At 36.7% G+C, this 27,569-nt stretch overlaps 1 protein-coding gene across 6 annotated transcripts in view; it reads left to right on the plus strand.

Annotated features, from left to right (window-relative positions):
- The first annotated feature begins 544 nt into the window (after positions 1–544).
- GSK3B (glycogen synthase kinase 3 beta) overlaps positions 545–27,569 on the plus strand; it is a 181,349-nt gene continuing 154,324 nt past the window's right edge. The window contains exons 1-2 of one of the 6 annotated variants that reach the window (XR_008555580.1): positions 545–1,756; positions 25,349–25,399. Coding sequence is in view for 5 of the 6 variants with exons in the window: in XM_028153352.2 (XP_028009153.1) it covers positions 1,669–1,756; positions 25,349–25,399 (139 nt within the window). In the remaining variant the exon portion in view is untranslated. The remainder of the gene's footprint in view (positions 1,757–25,348; positions 25,400–27,569) is intronic. The other 5 variants (XM_028153352.2, XM_028153347.2, XM_028153351.2 and 2 more) reach the window with 5 other exon arrangements.

Below are 27,569 nucleotides of genomic sequence, written 5' to 3' on the forward strand. Positions count from 1 at the left end.
GGCGAGGGAGGAGGCGTTCTGACTGGCCAGACTGTCCTCGGAAGCCCCCTTCCATTCACCAATCAGCGAGGGAGGCACACTCCCAGCGGAGTTTTTGGCCAATTACAAGGCGGCCACGGGCCCAGCCGAGCTGTTTCACCCAGAACCCCGGGTTTCACCGTTCTTAACTCTTGAAGCGTTTTTCTGGAGGGCCGGCGGGCTCTGATTGGCCGCTGTGGCCATTATCGAATTTCTCCTCCGAACAAGGCGAACCCACCTTCTTCTCGTTCGGGTATCTTCGGTATTTTTCGCTCTTTGGGCGTGGATTCCCAGCGACAGATTCTAATTGGTTCCTTAGGCCTATCGGCTTTTTCCGGGAGAAGCAGCTAAAAAAAAAAACGACGTCCGTGATTGGCTCTGTTCCGGCTTCGGCTCCGCTACCGAAGCGGGCGGGCGCGGGGCTCGGCCGGCGATTCCCAGACGCCTGTTACGCGGGCGTCGGGGCGCTGGGCGGTGTAAGACTGGGTGGGGGAGGAAGGAGGCGGAGGACGAGGTGGACGGGGGAGGGGTAGCGGGGAAGAGCTAGGCGGCTGCGCAGACGGCGCTCCTCACACAGAGCAGCCCCTGACCCGGGCGAATGCGGGCTTGTGTTGCCGCCGCCGCCGCCGCCGCCGCCGCCGCCCGGGCCGAGTGACAAAGGAAGGAAGGCAGGAAGGAAGGAAGGAAGCCAGGAGGAGCCGGTCCCACAGCCGCTGACAGGGCTCCGGACTGGGAGCAAAGCGCGGACACTTCCTGAGCAGGCACAGAGCAGAGGCGAGGGGCGGGAGGGCGGCCGCGCTGGTGCCGTGGACGGGGGAGGGGGCCCCGAGGGACAGAAGCGGTTGCTGGGTTCCCATGTCCCCGGCGTATGGGGAGCAGTCGAGGAGCCGCTGCCTGGGATCTGAAGGGAGCTGCCTCCGCCACCGCCGCCACCGCCGCCGCCATGGCCGCTGGATCCAGCCGCCGCCCGCAGCTGCTCCTGGCGCAATGAGGAGAGGAGCCGCCGACACCGCCCGCCTCTGACCGACTCGCGCCGCCGCCGCCGCCCTCCAGGTCGCCGGGCCCCAGCCGTCAGCCCGCCGGATCCCGCCGCTGCCCGAGCCGCAGCGTTTCCCGTCGCATCTCCGAGCCACCCCCTCCCTCTCCCTCCCTCCTTCCCATCCCCCTTCTTTTCAAGCGTGAGACTCGTGATCCTTCCGCCGCTTCCCTTCTTCATTGACTCGGAAAAAAAAAAATCCCCGAGGAAAATATAATATTCAAAGTACTTATTTTCAATCAAGTATTTGTCCCCGTTTCGCGTGATATATATACATATATATATATATTTTTAGGATTCCCCCCCCCCTTCCTTTTCTCCCCTCCAAGGAAAGGGAGGGGGATGAATTGTATTTTTTTCCCCCTAGTCCCAAATCATCTATGTTAAATACCCATACTGATCTGTCTTGAAGGAGAAATACATCGCTCGTTTTTTTTAATAGCTATACAAAAGGAGTGGAAAAAAAAAAAAAAACCCAAGAGAACGAAGTCTTTTTCTTTTTCTTGTGGGAGAACTTAATGCTGCATTTGTCATTAACCTAACATCCCAACATACAACAAAAGGAAGAAAAGGAGGAAGGAAGGAAAAGAAGGTGATTCGGGAAGAGAGTGATCATGTCCGGGCGGCCCAGAACCACCTCCTTTGCGGAGAGCTGCAAGCCAGTGCAGCAGCCTTCAGCGTTTGGCAGCATGAAAGTTAGCAGTAAGTATTGATTTTCCTTTACACCCTTCGCCACTTCATCCTTAAAATAGGAAACCTGGAGATACCAGGGTCTTCGAGTCTCAGACCTCCCGATACAGCCATCAGATGGAAGGGAAATGGGCAAAAACGTGTCTTCGAGGATGAGGCAGCTCCCTCTTTTCTCCTCCCATACCCCCTCCCCCGGTCTCATTAACCTTGAATGGAGAGAATTATGATTTTTGTTTGGATGATTTGATTTGAAACTTATTTTTCTTATACTTTCCTTGCTGTTGGTAGTCAGCTGTATTCAGTGCTGGAGGATTCCCGCGTTAAAATAGCGATGGTGGTGTTGACTTGCTCATCCTTTTGGATAAAGAGGACAAGACTTGATTCATAAAACATTCTGTATGTCGCTCATTTTATGTCTTTCGGAAGGAGGGGTATTTCAGTTAGATCAGGTCTCCGGGGGTTCCACCGTTCTGTATACTTAATAGAGAGGCTGAGTGTTAGAGTTGCCTAACCTTTCTTTCTTGCTTGTGTGTGACTATACAAAGTATTTGTTCTAAATCCTGAGATGAACTTGGTCAGTAACCGCCCTTCACGTTGGGAGGCGAGTCTTGATTCCTTCCTTTGCGAGGGGCTAGTGGGAGCTGCTGATACCCCGTAGCAGTAGTATCTCTATTTGCATTGTTTTAAATTGGACAAGTGGTTTAATATGTTACCTTTGATCCTTCCCATTTTGACGTTACCTGTCTACTACTATATAATTTATGTTTAGTCAAAAGGTAATTTGGGAGTAGGTCCAATTTTTGATGGAGGTTTGTATTGTCATGTTGCCAAATACTAAGTTGAATGTTAATTGTTACTGACTTGTCATTTAAGTTCAATTTTGGGTGCCATTGCATTTGTACTTGTTAAATGATCTAGAGGTCAGGGGTCCCCTTAGGATTATTTAAAATGCGCTTGCATTGGTTTTCTGTCACATTTAGATAAAACTATGGGTTTAGTTGTGAGAATATGGATTTAGACCTTTCCATCATAGGTTTTGCAGAACGCTGTGGTCCTGCATATAATAGGGATATTTGGGCTGTGCTCAGGGTGGCTGCTAGAGTATACTCTTGTCCCAGATTTGTGCTGAAAGTCTGTGTTCTTGAGGTGTTTGGTATACTAAGTATCCAGTGTTCTGATGTACTAGTATCTCTACTTGTGGATCTGTTTATGTGCTATTTAATGACAGCGTATTTAAAAATATTTCTAGAATTTGGCAAAAATTACAGTTTCTTATCCTACGAGGGCAAAGAAAAACTATTTTGTTGCCTAGAAGGAGAGAACTGAAGAACTGAGATTTTTTTTTAGAAGCATATGCTATTATGTGAAATTGATATATCTTTAAGCAACATAAAATGATTTTTGTTGAATTCAGGATTTCAATTCATGTTGGCTTTTGGAACTTACCTGAAACAGGGTAGCCTAAGGTAAATAGCTAAATGGAAGGTTATTTTTCAAAGTTAATTTGGGGTGGGGGTTGTGGGGTGGTGACTAGCTAGTGCAGAATGCAGGGTATGTGAAGAGAGAAGCTGATGATGCATCTTCAGGGAAGGGTCAAGCTTTCTAAGCACTTCATGGGCTCATTTGAAAGGAATATTTAAACATTCTAGGGTAATTTTCAGCTATGATGAAGCAAATCTTATAATAGCTACTTAAGAGCCTCTTGTGCTACGGGGGTGTTTGTTTTTTCATCTTGGTAATATAGTTTAAAAACCACTCAAAATCAATTTTAGGTAATTAATATATTAGATCTATTTCAGAAAGCAAAATAGAATAGCTTATAATGTTAAAACTTTGGACTTTTCATTTTATCCCCAGGATTTTCTTTGAAAATGACTTAATTCTTGATAATGTGGATGTTGACTGATGAGGTCATTCTTGTAAAGTGTAGGTTAAAATGTTTAATTTTCTGTTATTATATAGATCAACTTAACATTTAAAAAGTTGGAGTTCAATGCTAATTGTTTTTGACAGCCTTGACTTTAAGGACATTTTAGAAGAAAGGGAAATCATTAAACATTAGAGTGCTAGTGTTCAAGGAACCCTGTTCAGAAGGGAGATACATAAGAAAATGCAGTCCTTGTCCTCAAAAGCTTACCATTTAGTAGTAGAGGCAGATTATGGGACAAAATATGAAGATAATACCCAGATGACTGTAAGATTGTAAATACAAATAGAATGCTTTGTTCAGAGGGACAGAGAAGAAAGGGGTGAGGCAGATGGGATAGAGAGGGAAGACTTCTGCAGAAGTGTGTTTTAAGACAGGTGGTAAAGGAGGCAATAACCTCAATTGATACAGAAGCATAAAGGATTCTCGATGGAAAGATTGGACAGAGGCACAGAGATGGTGGTTTTTGTATGACAGGTAAATGATTTTTGTATTTACTAAGCAAGTTGGTAAATCTGAATTAATGTAGTCTAAATAAGAAAATGAGAGGTGGAATCTGATGGAGGGTAGAGGGGGCCTGTAAGAGTTTGGTTGAGCTTCAAGAGATACTGGAATTTACTTTAGATGGCTGAACCAAGATATTCAAAGATGATTTGGGCAGCTGAGTTGATGGATTAGAGTAAAGTCATTAGAGCCCTTTTAGGGATACTATAGTAAGGGTGTGTTGTGAATCATGAGGGAGTATAAAGTAAAATGTGAAAATGGGATGAAAAGAACACATTTGAGAGAACAGTGTGATTGAAGAACTGGCAGGACTTTGTATTGGATTGAAGGAATATTTGGGAAGGAGTCAGGAGTTAAAAATAAATTCTGATGTTACTGGTCTGGAAGGGTTGACTGCGAGTTAAATTGTTGGTTGTAATGGGAAAGTTGAGAAAGTTCTGAGATGAGAGGGTAGATGAGTTCACTTTTTAAAAATTTAATATACAATAGGTTCCCTTGAAATTCAGCAGACACAATTGGTTACTGGCAATGATATTTAACTTAACAGCCTATTAATTGCAGTTTCTAATTTTTCTACACTTAAAAATGTCGATTTATTTTTGAAAGTAGTAAGTAAACTAAGGGTTTTCATTTAAATGCTTTTCATTAAATTTCTAAAAACAGTTTTTAAAATGTAGATTCAAGAGCTTTGCACTTGAAAAACCTAGTTATGATAGTTCCATGGTTATTTATTTGAAAACAGTGAAAATATTTTTGGCACTAAACTGTGATTTTAAAATTTCAGATATTTTATATAGCCTTTAACCTTTGGTACAACTTAAAAACTTTTCATAAATATGATTATTTTCAGGTAAACCTCACATTTAAAATAGTGGTAATAATAATAGCAGCCTTCACTTGGTTTGTGAAGGGTCCAGCAGACATTAAAAGTTGATTTTATAACAAGTTGTTTTTGACTTTTTTGTTGAGCTAAGCATTCATTGCAAGTTTAAATCAGTATTTTAAAAACATTTCTTTTTATTTACTATGGTGAAGCCAACATTTCTTTTTGTTTACATCCAGATTCAAATGTTATTAAGTAAATGTTAATAGCTATACAGTTCCTATTGTAGAATCACTTGATACTATACTCAAAATAGAGAAAATAAGGACCCTGTCTATGGTGATTTTCGTTAAAATATTAATAATAAATCTCTTTGGTATACTATTGGTGAAAATTTAGCTAGTTGCCTAGGTTTAAAAAGAAGATTTGGAAAGAGGGAAATAAGTTGAGTATTATTTCCTCATATAAAATGTTTTTAGATTAAAGTTGTTTTTAGTAATGAGAGAATGATTAATAATACTTGTGTATTTAGTTATGGTGATTAAAACCAAAGAGTAGATGGCAACTTAGAGTTCCTGTATTCCCAAGGGAGAATAATCTCTTTGTGACACCCAAAAATTAGGTTATTAGAATTTAGCAAATTTCTAGATTATCCATGTTGATGTTGGAAAAGAGCTCATGTGAGACTGAAAACTAGAACCTTATTTTCATTTCTTTTCCAATCAAACCTTTCCAGAGTTCTTAAAACACTAAGACCTTCATATGAGAATTTCATATTATCATGTTGCATGCACTGGTAGAAATGGCTAATTGTGAAATGAGGCACAGGTACTGGGGGAAAACTTGAAGGGAACACAGAGATTTCCAAATCAATTTATGGCTGATTGGGAATTGCATTTAGAAAATGAGGTGACATCTCATTTCACTGGCATGGTTCAACTGAAAGTTAGTACTTGCATCCTGTGTTGTTTGCCCCCTGTTTTGAACTTGACTTGCAGGTATGAGATACTGGTTTGGAGAAGTTTGCAGTTTTTGGAAGTGTCAGCAAATTCTTAGGCTGAGGAGCTCTGTTTTTGCATGTGCTTAATGTATAGAGAAGGCTGTGAAACATGCATGTGCTGACACTGTTGCCACAGTTCCATACTTTTAAAAGATGAATTTGTTAGAGTGCTAGTGTGTTTATTTTTAATAAGACTCATGGAACTGTGAGACAGGGATGGGGATGGGCAGGCTGTGAGATTGTAGTATCTCTTATGCTCCACCCTACAATGGAGAATGGAGGGGCAGAGCACGTGGGTGTGACAGGAGTAGATGCTAGTACTAACAGGACCAACCTGATTTCCCTGATACTGTACTACCAAGAACATAATCACTATGAATAAGTGAATTTGTTGTAATGTTTAGCATCGTTTTCTAGCATTTTTTTTTTTTAGGGGGTTTGTGCAAAGGGAATCTTTCATGATTTTAAGTACAGAATATTTTCATGGTTTATTGATTTTAAAAAAGAGGTTGCAATCTTTGTTCCTATCTTGGGTCATACAAATTTTTCTTGATTATATAAATATCTTTGAAGTTGGTTGAATGTGATATAGGAATGTACATTTATATAAAGGCCTGTGTGAATAGAACAGCAAAGAAAAATTGACAGTAGAGTTAAAGAACAATTTGTTTTCCCAAAAGTTTGCTACCACTACTAAGTTGAAACCATAAAGTGATTTTCTATTTATTATTGAGTTTTTATTTTTGTTTTTTAAAAATGAGTTATTACTCAGCAAATAATGAACATTCAGTAAATTATGTCAATATATACATGTGTCTGTAATTTACTTGGTCTGGTACAAGGTATAAAGATAAAACTTCGTTGATTTGGAATCTAGTTTACAGTTCCCCTTCCCACTTTGCTTATGTTTTGGGGAGAAAGGTTTACTTTCAAAGGGTATGCAAGTAAAAAATTTGTAAATGGTTGAATCTTACATTCTATTTGTACTTAAAATCTTACAGTCGTCTTACAGTTTTCTTAGAAGCATTTTGGTTTGATCAGATTGAGGAAAAATGATGAATTTTTTAAAAACTAATTCTGCCAAACCAACTTTTTCTTTTTAAAAAAAATCCTCACCCAAGGATATGTTTTTCATTGATTCTGGAGAGAGGAAGGGAGAGGGAGAGGGAGAGGGAGGAAGAGAAACATCAATGTTGAGAGAGAAACATCAATTGGTTGCTCACATAAGGGCCCCAACCAGGGATCAAACCTGAAACCTGGAAATGTACCCTGATCAGAACCCTTCGATGCATGGAGTGACACTCTAACCACTGAGCAACACTGGCCAGAGCCCAGCTTTTCCTTTGGTCTCCAGGGTACCATTCCCAACAGTGGCACAAATATGAATCATTAATATGTTCCCGTATTAACATAGTCTAGAGTTGTTAATTTCTTAATTGTCCTTTCAAATCAATCTATACTAATAAAAGGGTAATATGCTAATTAGACCGGATAGACCAGACGTCTTTCAGACGTCCTTCTGTACAATGCCACAGTGGTGGGTCCCTTCTGTACAATGCCACAGTGGTGGGTCCCGAGGCAGAAGCGGTTAGGGGTGATCAGGCAGGCAGGCAGGCAGTGATTAGGGGCAATTAGGCCGGAAGTGGAGAGCAGTTAGGGTCGATCAGGCCAGCAGGGGAGAGCAGTTAGGGGCGATCAGGCCAGCAGGGGAGAGCCATTAGGGGCGATCAGGCGGGCAGGGGAGAGTGGTTAGGGGGTGATCAGGCTGGCAGGGGAGAGTGGTTAGGGGCATCAGGCCAGTAGGCAGAGGCGGTTAGGGGTGATCAGGCTGGCAGGGGAGAGCAGTTAGGGGTGATTAGGCAGGTAGGCAGGCAGGCAGAGGAGGTAAGGGGCAATCAGGCAGGCAGGCAGGCAGAGGGGTTAGGGGTGATCAGGCAGGCAGGCAGGCAGAGGGGTTAGGGGCGACCAGGCAGGCAGGCAGGCAGAGTGGTTAGGGGCAATCAGGCAGGCAGGCAGGTGAGTGATTAGGAGCCAGCGGTCCCGGATTGTGAGAGAGATGTCCCGGATTGGAGAGGGTACAGGCCGGCTGAGGGGGACCACCCCTCCACCCTTGCCCTCTGTGCATGAATTTAATGCACCTGGCCTTTAGTTTAATAATAAAAAGTGAACATTTCTGACAAAGGAGTAACTATTTTTCTAGTAACTTGTATTTCAGATGATGGTATAATTTAGATAAATTTACAGGTTTAAGATTTTTCTAGGCATGCCCTAAAGCCAGAGAGGTGGTAGGTAGTCAGGCAGGCAAATATAATAGTAACATTGGTATAAAGCAGTAACGTTAGTACTACATTTTTTCATTATCATTAATTGTAGCATGTTGAAATCGCAAAAAATAAATAGGTTACCCTAATAGTATTAATTAAAGTACATTAATTAAAGTACATTAATAATTGATTGACATGGGATATGCCTATTGAATGCTTACTATGTACTAAGTACTCTACCAAATTCTTCACTTGCATTACAACAGTTAATCATTACAATATTTCTATAGAGTAACTAATACTGTTATCCCCATTTTATAGATGAGGTAAATGAGATTCAGAGAGGTAAAGCAACTTGTCCACGATTACCTGGCTAGTAAGTTGCTGTGTTAGAATTTAAACCCAGGCATTCTGATTCTAGAGCCCTTGTTTTTTATTTGTATGTTATAGAGAATGGATTGCTGTTACCTTAACACTACGATTCCAGAGATAAGCTAAAATGCTTTTTGCTTTTAGGATAATTTAGCAATGACTTTCATTATTAGTACTGCTTTTGAAATTAGTTTCAGGAATGCCTGTTAGCAGATACAGTAATTAAATACTTATAATTACATTGGAAAAATCCTCAATTATTTTAAGATTTCAGGGAAAACTTATTAAGACAAACATTGAAAATGAAATATTAGGGCTTATGACAGCACACACACACAAAAGTAATATATACTATTTTTTTTGTTTAATGTTTATTCAGAGCATTGGTTTTTATTGAAAAATACTGATTATAAATAAATCTTGTATATATATGTATTTATATTTCTAGGTGATACTAGAATGTGATTCTCCAAATTAGCCATTATTAAGGATTATTATTTATCGCCATCTTTTCTTATATATTGTACAATGTTCTAAGTGTTCTTTTTCTTCTTTTTTGCTTATATGTACACAACCAATGAATAAGTTAGTTAAGTGGTTACTACATATAATATAAACATGACAATTACATTTAATATTGAAACCATACCAACTTAAAGCATCCCTTTCCTTTAAGAGTTGAAATAATGTGTATAGTGTCAATCTTTTGGACATTTGTTAGGTCTGGAACTGTAAACCTGCAGGGTTTTTTAAAAAATAACAGGTATGCATCAATGTGGAGTTGGAACTGGGTTATTTGAAATATCACCTTTTGGGAATCAGGAAATAAAACAAGAAAGCTTCCGAGCAGCTGAAATCCCCGGACAAATAAATGATGCATACAGTTTGCTCATAGGTTGGTTTTTAGGCTTTTATTTAAACTTCTTTATTATTATTTAACACAGTTCTAATTCATTCAGTTGTCTGGTTTTCTAAAATTGGAAATTAGAAGAGACTGAATAGATACTGATATTAAGTATCACACCTGCGAAAAAGAATAGACAGACAATTCAGGAAAACAGCATATTGGGATTACTTAGTGTAGGTTTACACAACTCCAAGGGAAATCACCGTGATAATTGTTCAAAATGTTGATCTAGAGAAGGTTAATTTATATTACCTCCACTCTCTTTTAAAATAGTAGGAGTCAGGAAAGTCTCTTTTGGATAGATGGGGTTCTGTAATAACTCTTCATTACATCAAACATTCTCTAAATTTGTTGGTCACTGAAATAATGAGGAAGAGAACTGGGTCATCTCATCTCTGTCTGGTTGACCAAGTCTAGTTGAATTTCAGTGATATGGATAAAGGTACTTAAACTCTTCAGTATGCTAGCTCATAGTATTGTTTCCAATTCTTTCTTCCATTTTCCATCTACATTTAAAAAAAAACATTTAATTGGGCTGTTGTTTTTAACATGTTTCTATTGATTTTTTTAGAGAGAGAGGAAGGAAGAGAGATTGAGAAATAGAAACATCAATGAGAGAGAAACTTCAATCAGCTGCCTCTTATATGCTCCCCACTGGGGACTGAGCCCGCAACCTGGGCATATGTCCTGAGCAGGAATCAAACCAGTGACCTCTTGGTTCATGGGTCAACATTCAACCACTGAGCCACACCAGCCTGACTGTCTATCTATATTTATTACTCAGACACAGCATTTTATCTGATTTAAGGTTTATTGTCCTAGTTTTTTTTTTTTTCTGTGGCAAAAATGGAGTTGCTGTTTAGATATTCACCTGCCCATATTTTCGGTTTGTGGAATACTTGAAGGCTCTGCATGGAGTTATTTAAGCTTTCATATGAATTATGATTGGTTATTAGAGAGTAACTTTACCAAATACATGTTGTATGGCCTATGCAATGAGAATTGAAAAGGGTAGGTATCTTTTTTTTTTTTTTTTTTTAATTGATTGGTTGCCTCCTGTACCTGCCTGATAGGGGATTAAATCCACAACCTGGGTATGTGCTGCCCTGACCAGCAGTCGAACCGCCACCTTTTGGTGTATGGGATGACACTCTAGTACCAATTGAGTCAAACTGGCCAGGGCAGAAAAGTGGGTATCTTAATTGTTGATCTGAAGAAAAAGGACAGTCTTGGCAAAGTACTTTTTTCTTTTCTGAATGTCTAAGAAATTCTTAGGGGCTTAATTGGCTAATTTAATTTAAAAGGTTGTTTTTTATTTCTTTCTAAAGAAAGCTAACCTATCTTTTAAAAATGTGATTCTCTCTACTCATTATTTCTTAAAATCAGTTAAATCATTTAAATTAATAACCACTTTTTTCATGACTTGTGTTGAAGTTACTGAGCTGCGTCAAATTACTACTCTTAGACTTCGGAGTTTGTAGAGGCAGCACCTGAATGTTTGGAGGTACTAAAGTTAATGCTTGTCATCAGATTGGTAGTATTACATTTCATCTGCTGTTCTATTGGAATTTCAGAGCTTTGACACTGTACACATTATTTCAACTCTTAAAGGAAAGGGATGCTTTAAGTTGGTATGGTTTCAATATTAAATGTAATTGTTATATTATATGTAGTAACCACCAAAATATTATTAATTGGATGTTGTATGATAAACAGTTACATGCTTACTTACATATTTTGCTTTAAAAAATAGAATTTACTCACACGATTCAGAATTTAAAAGGTATTCAGGGACGTTTTCCTTTTGCTCCTGCTCTGTAACTACCAGTTTCCTTTCCTGGAGACAGCCAGCATTCCAATTTCTTCCTTTTTCTTTTCTTTTCTTTTTTTTTTTTTTTTAAGAATAATTTATTGGTTTTTAGGGAGAGAGGAAGGGAGAAGAGAGAAATATTGATGTGAGAACCCAACATCAATGGGCTTGCCTCCTGCACGCCCCCACTGGGAATTAAGCCAGCCACCTGGCCTGACCGGAATTGAACCAGCAATCTTTCAGTGCACAGGACAATGCCCAACAAACTGAGCCAGGGCCCAATTTCTTATGTATCCATCCATAGATAATCTGAATGTTTGTAAGTTAGTTCTAGTATGGAATTATGTTTTGTGCATACATACCTAAATTGACACTGGCTTTAGCATAAGAGTGTTAGAATTAAGACAAAATTTAAATCAGTTACTCTAGAAAATTGCTGTTGTTTGTCATCACTAAATCTAAATGTTTTAGATTATTAAATCCTTATTTTTCTGAATGTGCATTAGATGGGGAGTAAGGGTGAAGTTGAGAGAATGCTTGTCATGGCAATAAGAGGTAAAATGCATTCAATGAACACTTACTAGCACGTTTAAATACTTCTCACTGTGTTTGAAAAATGATCTATAGTGTCAGGTAGATATTATCTCTGTGTTTTTTTTTCTTCTGGAAATAATTGCTTATTTTATGGTAAAGAAAAAGACAAAGGGTAATTTTTCCCTCTAACTTTCCATTTTTCTAACATCTTAGATGAAAAAACCTGTTCTCTTGAGAGATCAGAGGCGCAGAGTGCGTCAGTGTCAATGAAGCCTGTGCCTTTTACCTCTTTAAGAGCGCACGGTTTCATTCTGCTCATAAACCAAGCACTTTTTTGTCATTTAAAAATTTTATTTTTATTTTTATAAAGTAATATATTAATATTATTTAAATAAATCAAATAGTGCAAAAAGTCTTATTATGGAAGCCAGTCTCCTGTCCCCCATTTTTATTTCTCAGAGGCTGTTTCCTCTAGTAGTTTTTATCATATTTTTAATTAGTATACTCTTTGTCTATTTCTTAAAATTATTTTTATATATTTATTGTCTTTTCATTATGGTAGGTACTATTTATTGTCATTCTCGTTTCCCTTTTGCTATCATGCTAATATAATTATACCACTATTTTTAGTTATATCATTATTCATGTAAGTTATAACTTAAATGATTAATATTCAATACCTAGATAATAAGCAATATTCTTAGCAGAAGGAAGTAGTGTACAATGATCACATTTCCTTTTATAAAACAGCTTTATTGATATATAACTCACATATCATAAAATTCATTCAAAAAAGTTGTGGTTTTTAGTGTATTCACAGAGTCATGTAACTATTACAACATTTTAATTTGAGAACAGTTTTTATTACCCCTAAAAGAAACCCTGTACCAATTAGCAGTCACTCCCCACAATCCCCTTCTTCCCAGCTTTAGGCAACCACTAATTACTCTGTATGGATTTTCCTATTCTTGACATTTTATATAAATGGAATCATATAATATGTGACATTTTGTGACTGGCTTCTTTTATTTTCCATAATGTCTTATAGGTTCATTTATGGCATAGCATTTATCAGCAGTACTTTGTTCCTTTTTATTGATGAATAATATTTCATTGTATGGATATGCCATCATTTGTTTATCCATTCATTAATTGATGGAGATTTGGATTGCTATCCCTTTTTGGCTAGGATGAATAATGAACATTTGTAAACATGTTTTTGTGTGGACACATTTTCCGATCTTTTGGATATATACTTAGTAGTGGAATTGGTAGGTTGTATGGTAATTCTGTTTAATATATATTTTTAAAAATATATTTTTATTGATTTCAGAGAGGAAGGGAGAGAGAGAGAGAGAGAGATAGGATTATTGATTGGCTGCCTCATGCACGCCCTCTACTGGGGATCGAGCCTGCAACCTGGGCATGTGCCCTTGACCGGAATCGAACTTAGGGACCTTTCAGTCCATAGGCCAATGCTCTATCCACTGAGCCAAACCAGCTAGGGCCTGTTTAATATTTTAAGGAACTATGAAACTTTTCAAAGTGACAATCGCATTTCTTTGCTTTTAATTTTTTTTAAATACGTTATTGTTGCCATTTATCTTTTCTTGCACTGTTTGCAATTATCATAATCTTGGTTTTTCCCCCTCAAGTTTTATCAGGCATTCTGTAGATTCTGCCCCACCCTCTCTACTTTTTTTTTTTCCTAGAGTCCTCGTCTTACTACTGGGATCTGGCCCAGCTGTTCTGCAGGTCTCACTGTACAGCTGTCATCTTCTGATTTCTCTCATTGTTCTTTAGTGCCCACTCTCCTATTTTCCTAGATCCCATGTCTTTGTATCACTAAGTAGTTCTTACCTAACATAATCTCATGACGTCAGCCACCAGTGCCCAGAGTATTAACTACTTGGTAAATGCATCTGGAAAAGTTGTTAGTTGGTTGTTTTTTCTATATTTCCTCCGCAATGCTAGTTAAGAAGCTGACAAATTTTTTTGGTGGGTTTCTCACCTTTCAGTATCTAGATACTGAGGCATAGATGTTTTGAGATGTTACATTGTATCACTATGACCAAGTGATTATAGTGATATCAACATGAAGAAACAATGTGAAGCAAGTACATAAATCTGAACAATATTAATATTAAGCAATTGTTTAAACCAGAGCTATTCAATAGAAATATAATGCAAGCCACAAATGTGAGTCACGTGTAATTTTAAATAATATTTTGTTTAATCCAGTGTATTCAAAATATTATTTCAACATGTAATCAAGTTGAAATTTACTGAGATATTTTACTTTTTTGGTACTAAATCTTTACAACCTATTGCATATTTTACACTTACAGTCCTTCCTAATTTGGAGTAGCCACATTATAAGTGCTCAATAGTCACATGTCACTAGTGGTTATTGTATTGGACAGTGCAGGTTTAAAATACTGTCCAGGAATTATGTTACTCTGTAATACTGTTGTCTGTCTGATCATATAGTCTGTTATAAAGTGTATGTGGTTTAAAAACACTTTATTGATTTGTCTCATTGCTTTGTCATGTGCTTGCTGTAGAAGGTAATAATTTTTCTCCCATATTTTAGCACAACTGTTAACATGTACATTGAAATTCTTATTGGTATACTTGTTAGATGTTGTCATTGTCATGATTGTCCTGGTTCTGAAGAAATTTTATTAGTCTATTCTTTGTCATATGTTCTCTCCCCTTGCTGTTTCAAAGACATATCCAGCTCTTACAGTCCCAAAGGCAACCTCAGCCACTTAGTCTTCAATGCCTTACCCCAAGGCCATTGCATGGGACTCTTGTAGCACCCCCTATCCTCCTCTTTCTGTTCTACTGTGTATTCTAGTTAACTTGTTTTTGTCTCTCTCTAGGGCAGTGGTTCTCAACCTTCCTAATACCGCGACCCTTTAATACAGTTCCTCATGTTGTGGTGACCCCCAACCATAAAATTATTTTCATTGATACTTCATAACTGTAATTTTGCTACTGTTAATGAATCGTAATGTAAATATCTGTGTTTTCCAATGGTCTTAGGCTCTACAGCAGCGGTTTTCAACCTGTGGGTCGATTCATTAACAGTAGCAAAATTACAGTTATGAAGTAGCAACGAAAGTAATTTTATGGTTGGGGGTCACCACAACTTGAGGAACTGTATTAAAGGGTCGTGGCATTAGAAAGGTTGAGAACCACTGCTCTAGGGGATTATAAATTTCAATATGACAAAAAATAATATATTCAGCTTTGTATTTTTGTAGTGTGTAGCACAGTGCTTTCTGTATTGGGTCACTTAATACATATTTGAGTTAAAGGCAATTTGTTATGGTAGATGAATACTATATACTAGGTGTACCGGTTAATAATGTGGATTCTTTTTCAGTAGATGGAGTTACACATACATTGATATATATGCGATTTGATATGTATGCTATTTTGTTCTGACAACAAGCTTCAAAACTTCATATGTCAAATTTGCTGAAGGTGTTACCATCATAGATATTTTTACACTTAAAAATGTCGAATTTTGTGGTGCTCCATCTCAAGATACTTGTGAACGCTGGTTTAAATGCTTTTAAAGTAATGATTTCGATGTGAAAGACAAAGAACGTCCAGGTCAACCGAAAAAGTTTGAAGACCAACAATTACAAGCATTATTGGATGAAGATGTGTGTCAAACTCAAAAACAACTTGCAGAAAGATTAAACGTTGCTCAGCAAACAATTTCCGATCGTTTACAAGCAATGGGAAAGATTTTATTTATTTTTTATTTTATTTATTTATTTTATTTTTATATTTTATTTTTTATTTTTATTTTTTATTTAGGTATTATATGTGTACATATCTTACCATTACCCCCCCACCCCACACCCATACATGCCCTCACCCCCCAGAGTTTTGCGTCCATTGTTTATGCTTATATGCATGCATACAAGTCCTTCGTTTGATTTCTTATCTCCCCCACCTCTCCCAATGGGAAAGATTTTAAATGAAAGAAAATGGGTGCCACATCAACTGAATGAAAGACAAATGGAAAACCGAAAAGTCATCAGTAAAATGTTGTTTCAACGGCACGAAATAAAGTCTTTTTTGCATCGAATTGTGACTGGCAATGAAAAGTGGATTTATTTTGAGAATCCCAAATGCACAAAATCATGGGTTGATCAACATCGAATGCAAATTGCTTCGGAAAGAAGACAATGCTCTGCGTTGTGTTGTATTATGAGCTTCTAAAACCAGGTGAAACCGTTAATACTGATTGCTACCAACAACCAGTAATCAATTTGAACCACGCTTTGACCGTGAAAGGACCAGAATGTTCCAGAAGACACGGCAAAGTAATTTTGCTTCATGATGACGCACCATCACACACTTCAAAAGCAGTTAAAGACACGTTAAAAGATCTTGCCTGGGAAGTATTAACCCACCCGCCATATTCACCAGACCTTGCTCCTTCATATTACTACTTGTTCCAATCAATGGCACAAGCACTTTCTGAGCAGCACTTCAAAACGTACGAAGAAGTGGAAAATTGGGTCTCTGAATGGTTTGCCTCAAAACAAGCAAAGTTCTATTGGGAAGGTATCCACAAATTACCTGAAAGATGAGGAAATATGTAGCTAGCGATGGACATTACTTTGAATAAAGCACTTTTGATGTTTCTCTTGAAAATATCGTGTTTTCTTTGATTACAAAATCTGCATTATTAGCTAGTACATCTAGTACATGGTGGTTACATGGTATAGACTTGCTAGGTCATTAAGCTATCACAGATGTTTCTCGGAACATTTAAGTTTTGATATAAGAAATTATAAAGTTAAACCTAGGCTTTTGTTTAAGCATGAAAGAACAATAGTAGGAAAAGGAAAGAGACACACATATAGACACTTATACTATATGCTTAGTGCTGAGTAGTTCTGAACTCTTTGAATGTATAGCTGAATGAATGAAAGAACTTACATGCTAGGTTGCACTAGTTAATAAGCATAGTACCTTTGAAACTTTGAACCTGTCCAGCTACTACAATACCCCCAAGCCTTCCAGGATTTTATTTGGAGAGTATAGAAGAGAGATTTAGAACAGTGAAACCTGACAAATAAATTTCTTTATTTTTACTAAGTAGCTTATCCTGCAAGACATAATGTAAAGAGACAGTATTTAAATATGAACAGGCCCGGCTCCATCATTATGGATGTACTTAGACTTATAATTGTATTGTGGGGATTTATGAAGTTTTTAATTTTTACAGGACCTCTTTTTTGTGCCTCTGAGGTAATATCTACTTGATGTACAAGTGCATTTAAGTATATCAATTTAAGAGCTTTCCCATAGAGTGAGAAATATAAATAAGCAATATGGGTTCTTTTACTGAATACTCCAACCTCTTAAATAGCTTTAATTTTGCTGTTTGTATTTGTGTCTGGCTTCTTTCACTTAGTATAATGTTTTCAAGGTGCATCCATGTTGTAGCATGTATCACTATTTCATGGCTTTTTATGGCTGAATAAATACTCCATTGTGTGAATATACCACATTTTGTTTATCTGTTCAGTTGATGGGTTTTTAGCTGTTTTGAACAGTGCTGTTTTGACTATTTGTGTACAAGTTTTTGTTTGAATAATTTTTAGTTTTCTTGGGTATTTACCTAAGAATGGATTTGCTGGGTCATGGTAATTCTATGTTTAATTTACTGAGGAACTGAAAAACAGTTTTCCCAGTGATTGTACCATTTTACACTTCAGTGTATAAAGGTTCCAATTTTTCCACATCCTCTCCAAAACCTGTTCTTTTCCATTTTTTGGTAACGGATATCCTAGTTGGTGTGAACTGATATCGTGATTTTAAATTGCATTTCCATAATGACTCATGCTGTTGAGCATCTTTTCATGGGCATGTTGTATATCTCCTTTGGAGAAATGTCTTTTCAAGTCCTTTGGTCTTTTTTGAAGTGGGTTGTCTTTTTGTTGAGTTGTAAAGGTTCTTTATATAGTCTGAATACTAGACCCTTATCAGATATATGATATGAAAATACATTCTCCCATGTTGTGGGCTGTCTTTTTATTCTCTTGCTAGTGTTCTTTGATGCACAGAAGTTTTAAGTTTCAATGAAGTTGAATGTACCTACGGTACTTCTTTTTTCCTCCTTGTGTTTTTGGTGTTATGTCTGAAAAAGAATTCCCAAATCCAGTCATCAAGGTTTACCCATATGTTTTCTTCTAAGGATTTCATAGTCTTATTAGACGCCCGATGCACGAAATTCATGCAAGGGACTCAGCACTCGCAGCCACAGCAGCTTGCCTCGGCCCTTGCAGCCCTGGCTTCGTCTGGAAGGTCGTTCGGCTATCTGGTCTAATTAGCACATCACACTTTTATTATTATAGATTTCTCATATTTAGGTCCTGATCCATTTTGAGTTAATTTTTGTATGTGGTGTAAGGTGAGTAAGGGTCCAGTTGTCTAAGTTTCATTTGTGGAAGAGCCTATTCTTTTCCCATTGAATGATCTTGGCACCTTTGTTGGTAATCAGTTGACCATAGATGCATGAGCTTATTTGTGGACACTCAATTTTATTCCATTGACCTATATTTTTGTCTTTACACCAGTAGTACACTCTCTTGATTATTGTAGCTTTGTAGTAAGTTTTGAATTGGGGAAGTTTAAGTAGACCAACTTAGTTCTTATTAATGATATATTTATTGTTGTTATTATTATTATTCAGAATCCTTTGTAATGCCATACAAATTTTAGGATCCCATTTTTCATTTCTGCAAAAAAGGACTTTGGGGTTTTGATAGGGATTGTGTTGAATCTCTATACATTGTTTTGGGTAGTATTCACATCTTAACAATATTAAGCCTTCTGATCCATGAACAATGGATGTCTTTCTGTTTTTTTAAGTCTTCTTTAATTTCTTTCAGTAATGCTTTATAGTTTTCAAGTATTATACCTCCTTGATTAAATTTATTCCTAATTGATACTATTAAATTGAAAAATTTTAATGCTACCATAAACTGAATTATTTCTTAATATCCTTTTCAGAATATTGGTAGTGTATAAAAATATACGGCTGATTTTTGTTTTGATTTTATAATCTGTAACTGCTGAATTTATTGTATGAATATTTAAGTGAGAAACATCGTGAGTTCACACTAATATTTACAAATTTGATTTTAAGATTAGGGGTTTAGAATTTCTCTTTAATTTTTCAAGCTTTATATTTATAGCTCTTTTTTTTTATGCTGAAATCTTGAGAGTAGTGAATGTCTTGCTTTATTATTTACATATATCCATATGTATTATTTACATATATCTATTAGTAGTATTGCTACTTTGAAATTGTAGAAAATAGTTGCTGAAAACAATTTAAGAATTTTTGCAATTACTTTAAATTCTAGGGATTTACAGTCAAATTGCTGTCTTAAAATAATTTGAAATGATTTTTCTGAGGTTAAGTCAATTGATATATAGTTCATTTCGCTGTCAATTTTTGGCAGTAACCTATTTGCATTTTGATCTGATTTTGTTTTATAATTATTTAAAATATTTACATGGTTCCAAAATCAAAATATATGTATTTATTCACATTTCTCTCTCCTTCTTAGATAAAACTTATACTTTGTTTTTCACTTTGTGTTTTTTTTGCTAAACAAAAGTCCTGGAAATCACAGTGTATGGAGCTCTTCCTTACTGCTTTTTATACCTGTATAGCAATGATTTTTGTATTCATGCAATTCCATATAGATGGGACTTTAAGGTGCTATGTAGGGAAATTTTGATGGGCCCAATTGCCTGGTTCTTCTTTTGGCACTGAAACTTTAAGGTATTTTATTTCTCATTTTTATCATAAAGATGTTATTTTACCACAGATACTCAAACAGTATAGAAGCATACACAATAAAAAGTGTAAAGTTTTCTTGATTCCCATCTGTCCACTTTCTGCCTATGCCTATCTCCACAAATTTCTGCTAAGTTAGTTCAATACACTTTTTAGTAGTGTACAGCATTTATATATACTACTACAAATGGTTTTTAAACAAAATTGGGATCATATCAATATTCTGCAACTTAATATTTTAATGAAATATATTATCAATTGAACTTTAGATTTGGATAATGAAAAATAATTTGAGTATAAATAAGACAAAAATGATTTTGAGACTTTTTTCTTTCATTAATACTAGGTAATATATATTGTGTGTGTGTGTAACTTCCTAAATTTTCTGTATCATAATTCCTGCTCTAAAATCCAGAAAGTAGTGTGTTAGCTATATTCCTTTTTACTTTCCTTAAATTCAAAGTTATATTTGGGAAGCCATTGAGAAAAATTGTATTGTTGTAATATGTTGTGGCTTAATACTAAAAGTAAATCCAAATAAAGTCAGGATACCTATTAACAATCAGAATTCAATGTAAGCTCTAGGAAAACAGGAAAAGACCTTGCCTATCATGCTCACCACTGGGTTCCTAGCACCTAGGACAGCGACTGGTTCCCTCTTCTTCCCAATTCTGTATTAAATATTCACCATATAAATTATAACTAGATCATGCTATACAAACTGTTATGTGTTTCTTTTTCACTGTTAATATATTGTGAACGTTTTTTGTATCAATGCTCTATTCTTTTAAATAAATGTATTAATGGAGATGTTGTGTTGCATAATTAGGTAGTTTTAAAGACTTTAATTTGAACCCTACCTCCCTCTTAGACTTTGGCAGTCGTGTTTTTGTTTTTAAAATATTAGTGAAAGATGCTAACTTGAGAGTTATGGAATGAATGCATATAATTCTCTTTATAAAAGCATATTATGAAAGCAAATGTGTTTATGTAGAATGGTAGTGCATGCGCTTTAGTGAAATTTAATATATGACTCTTCTGACCATGAATATTGGAGTAATTTACTTTAAAAACATTTTTAAAATATATTTTTTATTGAGAAGAAGGAAGAGGTAGAGAGATACAGAAACATCAATGATGAGACAGAATGATGAGCCTCCTACAGGCCCACTTCTTGGGATTGAGCCTGCAACCTGGGCAGGTGCTCTGACCAGGAATTGAACCTTGACCTCCTGATTCATAGTTTGATGCTCAACTCCTGAGCCACACCAGCCGGGCCACTTTAAAATATTTTGACAATTCACATAAGGAGAAATAAAACTAGTCAACACGTGAAAGAAAGTGTTCACTTTAGTATAAATGATGAAACACAAGAATAAAATGAGATAAAAACACCCTTGCTCTCCAGTCACATTGGCAAAAATTAAAAATATAATAGTTGGTGACAGGGTTTTGGGACATGTGTTGCTGAAGGAAAATAAATTTATATATTCTTTCTGGAGGGTAGTTCAGCAGAGTTTGCGTTATACTTCTGGGGCTTTATTTTTAAAGAAGAAAAATTTAGGGTATGTGCACAAAATACATGAGTGTTTTATGAAAATTTTACCCTGGGATTAATAATAATAAAACTAATTAAGTAGTGCCTCCACCATGCCATACAGTATACTTATTTAATCTTTTCAACAATTCTATGGTATTTATGCAGTAGGATTAAAAATGATGTAGAAGACGATTTAAACATGGGAATAAATTCATAATAAGGATGAGTAAAACAGCACATTGTTAATAAGTGTGTGCAGTGTAATTGCATTGACTGCAACAATATAAAGATAAAAAAATTTCTTCAAAATATGTATATTTATACTTATCCTATTATTAAAATATATTAGTTTTATTATTATTTTATTTTTACTAAACATATATTGTCTATGAAGAAACCTAAGTTATTTTTTAAAATGTGTTTTGCAAAAGTATTTGTTTCTGGATTCTTGAACAGTAAATCCCCTAAGCACCTTTAAAATAGAATTCCAGTAGTAGCAATTTAAATTTAAAAGTAACTTGTGAACACATAAGAAAGGGATTAGCTCTGGCCAGTGTGGTTCTGTTGGATAGAATGTCATCCATTGCACATGAAGGAAGCAGGTTCGATTCCTGGTCAGGTCATATGCCTAGGTTTGTGGTTTGGTCTAAGGTTGGAGCTCTTGCTAGACACAACCAATTGATGTTATCTCTCTCACATTGATATTTCTCTCTCCTTCCCTCCATACCTCCCTTACTCCCCTCTTCCTCTCCCTAAAATCAATAAAATAGGGATTAAAATGAAGCATAGTGTTTGATTTAAATTGAAAGTGAGAATGATCCATTAACTATTGAAAAGTGTATAATCACAGCATGATTTTAATATCAATTTGCTATTGAGTTACAGTTTGTATGTATTTTTTTAAGAATTAGCATTTTTTATTATATTTTATACTCTGTACATGTTTTATCCTTTTAACATAATGCTTATCATAGCCCTGAGAAATAGGAATTGTTATAGTATCAGTATTTTACCAACAAGAAAGTTGAGTTTCAGAGAGGTTAAATAATTAAGGTTCATAAACGAGGTCTATTGATGCTAAAGTCCATAAACTTTTTGTGAAATTTCCCAAAGGAAGCTGATATTGTTATATGTTTTTAATTTGTCTGTAGAGATGTTAAGTAACAAGATGTACTGAATTTGGAAATTGTGCTGCAAAGTCCTCCCCCCTTCCCACAAGTTGAATCTTTGGCTTTTGGTATTTCAAAATAAAAATACTCTTTTTTAAAATTAAAAATACAAAGTGGGTTCATTATAGAAAGAAATACAAGATTAAATAGAAAAGAAAAGAAAAATAGGAAAAAGGTAGCTGGGGTGAGGAGATAGTTGTATTGACTTACTGTTAACCTTTCAGTGTATAGGTGGTATTTAACAAAATATAGTTTTGAGTGTGAGACCTAGAGTCAAATCTGGCCTCAATATCTAATGGTTTTGTGAGTTGAAGTTTTCATGATTTGGGGGCAAATTACTTATTTCAGTTTCGCAGATGAGAGAATGGAAGTTTAGAGAGAGCAGCCTATATCATAGAGTTTTGAAGGTTAAATGTGATAAGGCATATAAAATGCTTGGCATATAACTAAAATTCCTAGCACATCCTAGTTCTTTGCACATAGATGTGTTTTATTGAGATGAATCATCAAAATTTTAACTGCCTTTTTTTAACCTAATAAATCAAAGATGTCTTTTTATATACAACATTTAAAATCATCAGATAAGCAATCCACACAATGGAATGATATAATACATTCAGCCATCTCCTTGGTAGATATTTGTTTCTAGTTTTCTGTTTTGCAATTATAGATAATGTGTCAATGAATATTGTAGCATACTTTTGGGTATGTTTTTATCCCATCCGGATAAAATTGGAGGTTGTGGAGTAGGTACACTTTTAAGATTTCTGCTGCATGTTTCTGTAGTGCCTTCTAGAGAGGTTGTAACTATTTATCTAACAGTAATTTATTGGGACCCTTGTTTTCCTGCATTCTTACTGAATTTGGCAGTTTTTAAACACCATTGCTGATTTAATCAGATTTAATTTACATGGCTTTGATTGCTAATAAGTCCGAAATTTATTTTTCTACATGTATATTGGTCTTTGTGTATTACACTATTTTTCCATTAGTTTTCATGTCTTCGTTCCTACTTTGGTGCTTTGGTGGATGTTTGTCTTTTCCTTAGTGATACTATGAACCCATTGTTGTATGTTGTATTTCCCCCAACTTGTCAACTTTTCTTGTAATTTTGCTTATGTTTATTTTTGTATGTATAGAAGTTTAAAATATTTATGTCAACATATCTGTTGGTTGATCTTGCTTTGGGGTCATGCATACAGAATCTTGCCCTTTCCTCAAACTCTATAAATTGGCGGTCCTTGAATTTTTGGTCTCAGGATCCCTTTATACTCTTAAAAAACTATTGAGAATCCCAAAGAGCTCTTTTTCATGTGGGTTACATCTGTAGATATTTGCCACATTAGAAATGAAAACTGAGAAATGTATAAATATTTATTAACTTATTAAGAAACAATAAGTCCTTTATATGTTACAACAAGCATTTTTAATGAAAAAAATCATTATAGTTTCCCTAATGAAAAGATTATTGAGAATTTTTACAGTTTTGCAGATCTCTGGCTTAATTGAAGATAGCTGGATTCTCATATCTGCCTCTGCATTTAAACTCTTGCAGTATTTATCAGAGGACATGTTGCCTCTGGAAAACTCTATTGTATGAAATAGAAAATGTCATGTTATTATTATGAAAACTAGAGGCCCAGTGCACGAAATTTGTGCACGGGGGGTGGGGGAGGGTTTCCTCTCAGCCAGCCTGCACCCTCTCACAATCCGGGACCACTCACTGGCTCCTAACTGCTCACCTGCCTACCGGCCTGATCGCCCCCAACTGCCCCCCCGCCGGCCTGGTCTCCCCTTACTGCCCCCCTGCCAGACTGGTCGCCCGCAACTGTTCCCCTGCCCCACTGGCCTAGTCGCCCCCAACTGCCCCCCACACCGACCTGGTTGCCCCCAACTGACCCCGCCCCCCCGCCAGCCTGGTCACCCCTCACTGCCCCCCTCCACCAGCCTAGTTGCCCCTCACTGCCTACCCCCCCCCCCGGCAGCCTGGTCACCTTCAACTGTCCCCCCCCCCCCACCGGCCTGGTTGCCCCATGCAGCCTGCTGCTCGGTCGTTTGGTTGCCCCTTACTAACCCCCCTGCCAGCCTGGTCACCCCACACAGCCTGCTGCTCAGTCATTTGGTCGCCTCTCACTAACACCCCTGCCGGACTGGTCTCCCCACGCAGCCTGTTCGGTTGCCCGTTCTGTTGCGATGGTTGCTTAGGCTTTTATATATATAGATAATTTTGGCCTCATGGGCCCCCTAAAAGGGTCCAGAGATTCAGATAACACTTTGAAATGGTTAATACAGATATTCACTTAAATTCTCCTCTTGTGTTTTTATGACTGAATTTAAATCTGAAAAATGAATTTGAGATAAATTTTCATATATTCCCTGCCCCCCATTAGTAGCCAGCATCTTTTGTTGAAAGATCTATTTTCATATAAGTCATTGACTGGCTAAGATGAAACCGTACACCTATTTACAGTTACTGGGTGAGCTTAACTTCAGTTAAAGCAGTGCCTCTCTTTTGGTATTTTCTCTTAGATTCCTAATGGCTACACTCCACTCCAGCCTCCAGTTTCACAACATATTGTCCTAAAAACAAAAGATTTTTCATTCATGTTTGCTCTAAAAACACTGTTTTCTCATTGATTATGAAAGTGATATGTGATCATTATAGAAAATTTAAAATACACGTAGAAACATAAGAAAAGAATATTTTGTCACTGAATATGCAGAGTACTGCTGATATGTTATTATTGCTGTATTGTAACGGTACTTAATTATTGAAAAATGCTGGCAAGATGAACTACACATAAATTCCTACTCTACTGTTAATAAATTGTACATCTTTTGAGGTGTTACTTAGCTTCTTGGAATCACTCATTCACCAGATTTATGTTTATTACTCTTTATGTGTTCCTAGGTGCATTGGATAAAAAGAACAAGACACGGTTTCCTGTCACTAAGTTTGCAGGTTAATGAAGAAATATACATGTTATATGATAAGTATTATAGCCATAAGCAATTATAAATATTATGGGAAAGCCTAAACAAGCTAATGTTGAGGAATGATGAGGGAGTAAAAAGAAGGGAAGGGATTTGAAAATATTAATGTTTTATAACCTTACTTTAGTATTTGATGATTTATTAGGCTGTTTGGATCAAGAAAAGGAAGGAGTCAGGCATGACCCCCAGCTATTTGTCTTGAAAGACTGGGTGGATAATGATGTTAGGATAATAAAATCATTCACCCAGGGGATAATAGGGAACATCCCCCACTGCTAACAAAATAAAACTCCCTGTACATGTACTCTTCCCAACGCTCTATTCTTTGGCTTTCTAAGATCAGTTCAGTTGTGGCCATGTTGAGTTTGAGCAGCCTGGAGATGTGTGGGAGGCTTTGGAAAGTTGCCAGGGGAGTTGTGTGGGCAAGAGAGTTAGAGTTGTAGTATATAGCATGGTTGAATGGATGTTAAGATCATCTTTTGAGGATTCTTAACAGAAGAGAAGGCGGCCAGGGACCATCCAACATTTTAGGGACAGGCAGAGGAAAATGAGACCAGCAAAAAGTAGTAAGGTAGAGGGGAACAGAAGAGTGGCAATGTGGAAGACAACTGAGCAGAATTAAAAGATGAGGAGGGTAGGGGAAAAAGGGACCTGAAGTGTTAAACCCCTGCCTAAAAGGTCAAATAAGACCTGAAAACTGTTTATTAGATTTAGGAATAAGGAGACATTGATGACTTTAGCAAAAATAACATAACTGGAAAGCTGGATACAGAAGCTATAGCAAAGAGGATAGAGGTAAGGAAGTGGAAGATAATGAGTATTGGGTACTCTTTGAGAAGCTTGACTATTAAGTTGGGGTGTGAAAGTTAGAAGTTGACAGAAAACAGGGATTTGATAATGTTTATCTTCTAAGGAAGAAGAGAGAATAAGAGATTGAACTGAGAGATGGGGAAATACTATCATCCTGAGGTTTCTAGAAAAATGATTTCAAACTTTTGTAGGAATTGTTCTAAAATCTGTATTTTAGATAATGCTGAATATGATTTTTGATACCATTTTATGATACAGTGAGTTCTCAATGTTGATAGATTCTATAATTTTAAGCAAAATTCTGTATAAGGAAAGCAGTTTTACCATAGGACAATTGATATAAACAGCAGTTAAGTTCCTATAGCATCTCATTAATGTTATAATGAAATGATATTATTGGAGGAACTGCTGTACTTCAGTTGTCATGAGTATCAGGTACTTTACTGTTCTGAAAGATAGAAATAGCTGAGTTCTAAAATATAACAGCTTAGGACTATTTAATATGATAATGTAGTAGCTTTTTAATAATAAATGTCATCTTTCCTTGTGTGTATGTATCTCCCCTCCAATCTCCCCAACTCATTAATGTGGTTTGGTCCTAGCAGTAATGCCACCTGTTCCTACAAATGTGCTGCACCTGCCCCGGTTGTTGTGGCTCAGTGGTTGAGTATTGACCCATGAACCAGGAGGTCATGGTTCAGTTCCTCTTGAGGGCACATGCCCTGGTTGCAGGCTTGATCCCCGGTAGTGGGTGTGCAGGAGGTAACCGATAAGTGATTCTCTCTCATCATTGATATTTCTATCTCTTCTCTCTCTCTCTCTCTGAAAAAAAAAAACAAATGTATTAAAAAAAAGAAAAAGAAACTGTCAGATGTGCTGCACCTTAGTAACTGTGAACAGGGAAATCTATATCACCAAATTGTTAGACTTATGCTCTGAATGAGATTACTAATATTAATCAATACTGTAGATTGTAAGGAAGATCTGGGGGGTTGCTTCTTTAAAGCTTGGTCTGTAATATACCGTATTTTCCGGCATATAAGACGACTTTTTAACCCAGGAAAATCTTCTATACGCCTAGTCATCTTATATGCCGGAAAATACGGTATATGGTTTTGATTGCTTTTTCACTTAAAGAATGCAGAGCTCTGTATAGTTAGATTGCTTTAGAATCCCAATTTCAACAATTAGTAACCCTGAACTGAATAATTGACTTACTTTCAGAACTTGACTTTCTTCTAATGATAATAGTACTTACTTTACAGGGCCATTGTGGAGGTTAATGATGTAATGCATGAAAAACACAGCGTGGCACAGAGTAGGTAGAG

This window comes from Eptesicus fuscus, chromosome 3 (assembly GCF_027574615.1).
Source record: "Eptesicus fuscus isolate TK198812 chromosome 3, DD_ASM_mEF_20220401, whole genome shotgun sequence".
Lineage (NCBI taxonomy): Eukaryota > Metazoa > Chordata > Mammalia > Chiroptera > Vespertilionidae > Eptesicus > Eptesicus fuscus.